We start from the raw sequence: 8017 nt of genomic DNA on the forward strand, positions 1-8017 counted from the left end.
TACACCCGTGGTGTAGCTGGGATGGTCCTGCTGTAGCGTGGTAATGTTACACACGTGGTGTAGCTGGGATGGTCCTACTGCACCGTGGGAATGTTACACACGTGGTGTAGCTGGATGGTCCTACTGTAGCGTGGTAATGTTACACACGTGGTGTAGCTGGGATGGTCCTGCTGTAGCGTGGTAATGTTACACACGTGGTGTAGCTGGGATGGTCCTACTGTAGCGTGGTAATGTTACACACGTGGTGTAGCTGCGATGGTCCTGCTGTAGCGTGGTAATGTTACACACGTGGTGTAGCTGGGATGATCCTACTGTAGTGTGGTAATGTTACACACGTGGTGTAGCTGCATGTCCAGTGGGGGTATGATACTACTGGGGTGTTATCGACTTCTCCATGTGTTCCAGAATCACTGTATACTATAGGGTCTTTAGCAGGTCTACAGATGTCCGCGTACTGCTCTCCACACAAGAATTACTCTATATTGTCATTTTTTAGCAGGTCTACAGATGTCCGCATGCTCTCCATACAAAAATCGCTCTATACTGTAGTGTATTTAGCAGGTCCACACATGTCCGTGTGCTCTTAACACAATAATCGCTCTATACTAATTACTGTTGTATCAGGCAGGTATACAGATGTGTGTGTGTTTTCCACACAATAATTATGCTTATTGTGGATGCGTAAATCAACGGTCACATCTTCGTCGATGCTGGTGTTGTTGTCTCAACGTGCCTCTGTGTGTCGCGAGTGGCAGTTCACTTGCTGATAATTTGTGTGGTCATTTGGCTTCCTCCGTGCTCTCCTGTTCGAACCGTTGCCAGATAAACAGTAGATTGACTGGAAATCGAACATTGGATGCTATCATGCGCATGGCTTATTTCCAATATTTGCTCGATGCCTGCATGTGGATTTGTCAGACATTGTACATATACGGCTGCATTATCCTCTCTGTGGACTGAAAGCCGATACGAGTAACTATAACTAGGTATGCATGTATGGTCTTGCGTTTTTACAGATTGATATGGTGGTGAAGCAGCTGGAACGACGACCGGATTTACAACATGTGGTATGTGCCATGACTGCGTAATAAACACGAAACATCAAAATACTCTGCATTATGAAAATTAGGCGAGCCTTTGATTAGTCCAAATTAGTCTCGATCATTCTCAAACCTTCTTTGGTAAAATTCGTTTGGTTTAGTTTCCCTCTAAAGTTGAGATTGGCTTCAGTTATCTGTGCTATTATGCCTTCTAAATCGTCAACAAGAAGAGAACCAGTCTGTAAAGTATGTACAGTCTACATATGATATGTAAATAGCTACGTATGTGAATAACTCGTTCACCGTATGTTGTCAGACTGCCTATGCCGTGAAAAAGATATCGCTTATACCATTGTTTACCCACAATATTGTTTCTTTCTGCAGTATTTGGACAAGTTGTTTCAGAAGGACCCTCATGCTGGGCAGCAGTACCATGGGTTGCAGGTGCGTGTACCCGCCACTGACTGCTCATATAAACCTGCTCGTTTTGACAGCAGAATATTCTAAACTAATCAACTAAGTACAGGAAATGTTGTATATAGATGAGTCAGAATGGGAGATGAAATTAACATTATGCGAATTCGAAATTCTTAATGGTCTCTGTAAGTTTGTATAGTATCTCTCTATATATTTGGTGCATTAATTGAATCTTGGTACTGTTTTCGTGATAAGTTAGTGCCATTAGTTTTAACGTTAACTAACACATAAATCAATTAAATTATGCATTTACTATATATATAGAGAGAGAGAGGGGGGGATGAGATCATGAGAGAAAGAGAGGGAGAGAGAGAGAGAGAGAGGTGGATAGACAGATGGATGAATGGATTCATAGATATTGCACTATAATTACGTTTGTAATTTAATGAGTTCACGAGATGCGTAAACTTTGTTGAAATTTATTATTTAGCATTTTTAACTTGTTTAACGTTTGTCAAGGATCAACCATCATTTATTAATTACGGTGGCATATTTTAGCTGTCCGATAGGTAATAGGTTTTTAATTTATTTTTAATAATAATGATTACTATCTGCTTGCATTTTCCAGGTCAGCTTGTATGCCCAGTATAATCCAGAGAAGCTACTCTCCTTTTTAAAGAGTAGTAGCTACTATCCCCTACAGAGGGCACTGGAGGAGTGTCAGAAGAGGAAATTTATTCCTGAGACTGTTTTCCTACTTGGTAAATAAAATCACTTTCGTAGAGGAGAACTCACTTGCTCTTTGATACTAATTAAATATTGACAGAGAAGGCTCTAAAGGGTTATGATATATTATTATAATTATTTTTATATGATTTACAGTTCTAATAGGGCAACAGAATTGTTTGTCTTGCAGTATTTATTTAGAGAGTACGGTAGCCTGCATGTTAATGACCAGGTGACTTTTTTGCAAAGAATGCGACGTTTTTAGCTCGCCTTGACATTGTCAAGATGAGCTATTGCCATGGGGTGTCGTACGTCGTATGTCCGTCCGTCTGTCCGTCCGTCCATCCATCCGTCAACATTTGGCTACGGTCAACGATAACTCAAGAACCGTTTGACCCACATGTTTCAAATTGCATGCAGTTGTTACTCCTATGGGAGAGGTTTGAACGTCCTATTTTGGAGCACGCCAGCCGACCTACTTTTGAATCACGTCCACTTTTTGGCAAAAATGGAAATGGCCATAAGTCAGTTCAGGTTCAACGGATTTTGCTCATTTCTAGTATATGAATGACTAAGGACTGGCCCCATAACATATCTCACGGGTTTTTATTTTTTTTTTTTATTATGCAAATTAGGTAGATTTTGGCAATTTCACTATGCATTTCAGTGTCTGCCTATGGTCAACGATAACTCAAGTACCGTTTGACCCACATGTTTCAAATTGAATACAGTTGTTACTCCTATGGGAGAGATTTGAACTTCCTATTTTGGAGCACACCAGTCGACCTACTTTCGAGCCACGCCCACTTTTTGGCCAAAAATGAAATGGCCATCTAAATTCATTCGATTTTGTTAAATTTGTATGCTGAATGTGTAAGGCTAGCCCTATAATGTGATAGTGTGATGCTTATTAAATGACAACACAAGGAGCGGTATACCGTTACTACAAGTGCAAGTATATTCAAGGCAAACTGGGGTACATGCTGGCTCGCGAACTGCTCGCAAGTAACTCTCTAAAACAAGGCCCCCAGTTAGGTGGCGCCATCTGGCGAATACAAACGAGATCAATCGATTACTGTGACATATAAACCAGTTTGTTACTTCTATGGGAGATTATGACAACGTCCTATTATGTTTATTTTGTCTAACTGGTCAACAACTCTACAATCATACCTATATACGTGTATTATTGTGTTTTAGATTCTTCGTTACAGTAAATTTTACTGGAATATTTTATTGTTTTTTATTTGCGCGATATTCGAAAACCAAAATGGCGATCATTTAGGTGTAGCCGCCATCTCTCGTCAAGATCTCAGACTTTCAGATCATGAAACATTTATTTTCGCATCAAAACTTATTGCATATATGCATTATCAAGAGTATATAATGGGAGATATGCTATATAATGGAGTTCTCCCATATATACTCTTGCTTTATATATCCCCCTCCCTCTTCATCACACCAAGGTGAGCTACAGTGTCATTGACACTTTCATTAAGTGCTTTAACATTGGAATTTCTGGGAACATAAATTATTCCCCTTTAATCAGATAAAAAAGCAGTAGAATTGCTCACAAATTAAGTTAACTAAAACATAGGTACATCCTACCTTATTTTGACTTGCAAATTTACGTGACACACCACAAAGTAGCTTACTAGATAGTAGGGCCTATAGCAAATCTCTGAAATTCTGACGATAATCACTGAAAATTCTATTATAGTCATCCTTCATTTTTGGAAAATATTCGTTTACTGGAGAACAATTTTTGGTATTGATTCTAAGATCGATCACTCGTAAAAATATTAGTTGCAAGGCAGAGGACCATGCATTGACGTCATGTTGTTTTGCATCTCAGGTCGCATAGGTAACACGAAGGAGGCTCTGTCCCTCATAACGCAACAGCTGAGAGACGTGGATCGCGCAATCGAATTCTGCAAGAACATGATGACCGTGAGCTGTGGAAGACCTGATCAACACAGTCTCTTGACAAGCAGGTGTGATATATACCTACGTATACCTGATCACCCACAGTTTCTTGACAGCCAGGTGTGATATATACCTGTTGTTATACCTGATCACCTGGTCGTTTGACAAGCTAGGTGAAATATTCCTGTTAATTGCATGGTTGCCCAATCTATGGAAAGGACAAGTAAAATTTGCTATTAAAATCTCTGGATAAAACAGGTGAGATTCTCCTGTAAATTTCGTGATAAACCAGTCACTAAGCTCGGTATATAAATACCACTAAATATTGTACATACAGGCGCTTGAAATGTACTTAAAATATATGTTTCTTTTTCCTAAAATGTTCCTTCCACGAACAGTCACCTGGATAAATAGTATCGTCGTCATTCAAGTGTGTTAAACAGGGTCGGCGGATCCCTAAGGCTATGGCGCCGCTGTTCAAATATGCCCTTTAGAAACTAATGCACTGCGCAGGACAAAAACGCTGAAAGCGTATATTGTCGCCCCGGATCTCATCGCCTGCGTGGCTTGTTTACACTTAGCTCTACCTACGTAGCCATGGGCTCTGCCAGAATTCTCTGGTGCAGCCTAGGGCGGCATGAGTGGAACTAGACACAAGTTCCCTTCTCGCTTAACACTACGTTGGCGAGAGGTTCCTACGCCGTGTAACAGTCGAGAGCCTGGTCGGTTTAGGGTGAACTAGCATAATCTTGGCCACGCATGGTTCACTCAGCCACGTGTGACTTGTAGCATGATGAGGCAATGTGGCAAGCCTGGCAGCAATCCACGCCCGACGTGGTTATGCGTCCACGAAATCATTCTGCAGGGGTCAAGTATGGGTAGCAGCGCACATGCAGATATTGGGTCCTCTGCTAAACGGGCTTTCGCTGCGCTGTTGGGTGTCCTGCACGCATAATCAATCATAGTCAGTATGTGCATGATACGCACATTGCTCTACCTGTAACATACATCAAGTCTAATAAACACCTTTTAAGGTAAAGTAATAAACACTAATAATGATACCATACTACACATAGGCCTACCACTCTGTATGTGTACACGCCGCACGTTCTTCTTAATGCCTAAATTTATTTTGCATATTCCAGTGTTTTTATGTTAGCACTCCTGTCTGACTTTGTTTAGACTGTTTGACATTCATGACAAAATTAATGGGCAAAAGAACCACCGAGTGAGGGGAACGATGTCACAGTGTAGGTTATGTTCTTGTGTATGTTTCTTGCCCAACGGCCTGCAATGGTGTATTTATGTTGTTAACAAACATATTCACTTTTCTTTGTAATTTTTGTATGATTAACCTTGCAGTCAATGGCCACCGCCACCAGTCGATGCGTAACATTGTTTCTAATCATGAGCATTCGTGTAGTAAATTACCCACTTGTGGATATAGCACGTGCATTATCCAAATTATGCCATTGCCTTCACAATGGCGATCCTATGTATTCAAATCTATTCATTTCAACCATACATGCAAAGTGTCTATCAAGTTATCAACAACGCTGTATTCTCCCCTTGTATACTCTGTTGACCCCATGTGGGTTTAAACATTTTTTATCAGGCAGTTTATGACACCAGCAGATTTGTACACGCACGCACGCATGCAGGCACGGATGCATACACACACACACAAGCGCACGCACGCACGCACGCACGCGCATGCATGTATTGTATAAATTAAAAGTAAAACACATGGCTACCATGCAGATATAGATGAAAATATATGAATATAAACAAATAGAATGAAGTGTCATTTCTTGTTTTGCAAGCTTTCGAGAACATGTCTCTTTTTCAGGCTTCTGTTGTTCATTCTGTTGTTGTGAAGCCTCGCGTATGAGTCATATTTTTCGAAAGCAGGCAAAAATAAAAAGGACACCTCATTCTATTTTCTATTCATATACTTTCATATGTATATAGGTAGCCTAATAATCATGTAAAACCTGTAGGGTTAATGTGCCAGGAGCTATTATACTGATGGGATGATACTAGGGTTGATCTAACGTGAGGGTTAGTAGACAGGATGTGTAATTACAGCCCTAATGGTGAGTATATATTGTCGCGTCATTAGGCAGCACTCTGTAGGAATTTAATTATGCCTGTGTAATGTATACTCTTTTCCATAACGTACACAATGAAGTGTGAGCTCTTTGGGGATTCGATTTTGCGTGCATGCACCAATCTGTCTGTCAATCACCATATACGTATTAATGTTACAGTTACAGGTGATATACGTATAATCTAACGTACTAGGCCCGTTGTCAGAAACATAAATTAATTATTACCATTTATAAATATAAAATGTTTCCACAACTTTCGTGTGCATTTCACTTCAAAAATAATATCATAACGACCTTTGATAATATATTATACGTAAATATACGTACTATATATTATACGTATTGACAATGTTCCCCCTGGTCTGTAATGCAATATTAATGTAATGTCATACCTCAACCTCACGTGCAGAATTTATCACTGTCATGTTGATATTACTGTTACATGTCTCAAAATGTAGTTTAATGTAATGTATTGTCATAATTCTGCTACGCAGTTCAATAATATGTCGTATATTTAATGTTGTATTTTAATCTGCCATGCAAAGGTTTTATCACTTTCCCATTGACGTTACTGTCTAATTAAATTGACTACGTCAACGAATTTTCCATGGTAAAATTTGTAAAAAAAATTGCCATTTTTTTACATATAAAAGTAAGAACTAACGTTATTAATACTATATCTTCAAACTCTCACCTGATAAAAATGTTTTTTAGCGTTGTTAAATTTGCAAAAACTTAGACGATTTGGTAATTTCTGTTGTCTAACACTATTCCCCAGTACTGTTCAGATACTGGCGTCTCTCTGTTTTTCACGGCAAATTAGGGCATATAAAGAAGGTATATAAGCATGAAAAGTAAACAGAAACACTAATGTATTTTCTTACGTTTTATTATGTACAAATAACACACAAATATACTACTAGAAATTCGTGACGTAATCACTTTAAATGTCGTTTGGCCAATTTGCCTGCACAGATTTTATCACGGTGCTATCTGACAACATTGGCACGCATGTCGACCCCATCATGCTGATCCAGCGTATTCGTCCAGGCCTGCACATCCCCACCTCAGGGACTCGCTCGTTAAGATCATGCAAGACTACAACTTACAGGTGAGACTTGTACCTTTTAATTACATGGTCACCCAATGAATTCACTAGGCCAGGTGTGATATACACCTGTTGTATACCTGGTCCCGTAGTTCCTCGATAAGCCAGGTATGATATACCAGATATATATACCTGATCACTTAGTCTGTCAACAAGTCAGTTGTGATATAGACTTTTGTATACCTGGTCATTCATTCCTGGACAAGCCAAGGGAGATGTACTAGTTATACACTTGGTCACTCAGTCCATCGATAAGCAAACTAGAAGTGTTGTATATCTGTATAGACAGCCATTGACTCACGCGATCTCATGCTGGTTTTAGCTCACCTTGCCATCGTCAAGCTGAGCTATTGCCATGGGTCGTCGGTCCGTCGTACGTCCGTCTGTCCGTCCGTCAACATTTGACTACGGTCAACGATAACTCAGGAACCGTTTGACCACATGTTTGAAATTGGGTATAGTTGTTACTGCTATGCTCCCATATTAAACGTCCTATTTTGGAGCACGCCAGTCGACGTACTTTCGAGCCACGCGCAATTTTTGGCAAAAATGGGAATTGCCAGTCAGTTCAGGTTCAACGGATTTTGCTCGTTTTTGGTATGTGAAAATGAATAAGGGCTAGGAGTTTGATATTTAAAAAAAAATTATGCAAATTAGGTAGAGTTTGGCAATTATGTATCATATTATAT

At 39.7% G+C, this 8017-nt stretch overlaps 1 protein-coding gene across 1 annotated transcript in view; it reads left to right on the top strand.

Annotated features, from left to right (window-relative positions):
* LOC106806499 (vacuolar protein sorting-associated protein 41 homolog) overlaps positions 1-8017 on the top strand; it is a 54977-nt gene that overhangs the window by 26268 nt on the left and 20692 nt on the right. The window contains exons 16-18 of the mRNA XM_014808466.1: positions 1017-1067; positions 1425-1484; positions 2086-2218. Of these exons, the coding sequence (XP_014663952.1) occupies positions 1017-1067; positions 1425-1484; positions 2086-2218 (244 nt within the window). The remainder of the gene's footprint in view (positions 1-1016; positions 1068-1424; positions 1485-2085; positions 2219-8017) is intronic.

This window comes from Priapulus caudatus, unplaced genomic scaffold (assembly GCF_000485595.1).
Source record: "Priapulus caudatus unplaced genomic scaffold, Priapulus_caudatus-5.0.1 Scaffold165, whole genome shotgun sequence".
Classification (NCBI taxonomy): domain Eukaryota; kingdom Metazoa; phylum Priapulida; class Priapulimorpha; order Priapulimorphida; family Priapulidae; genus Priapulus; species Priapulus caudatus.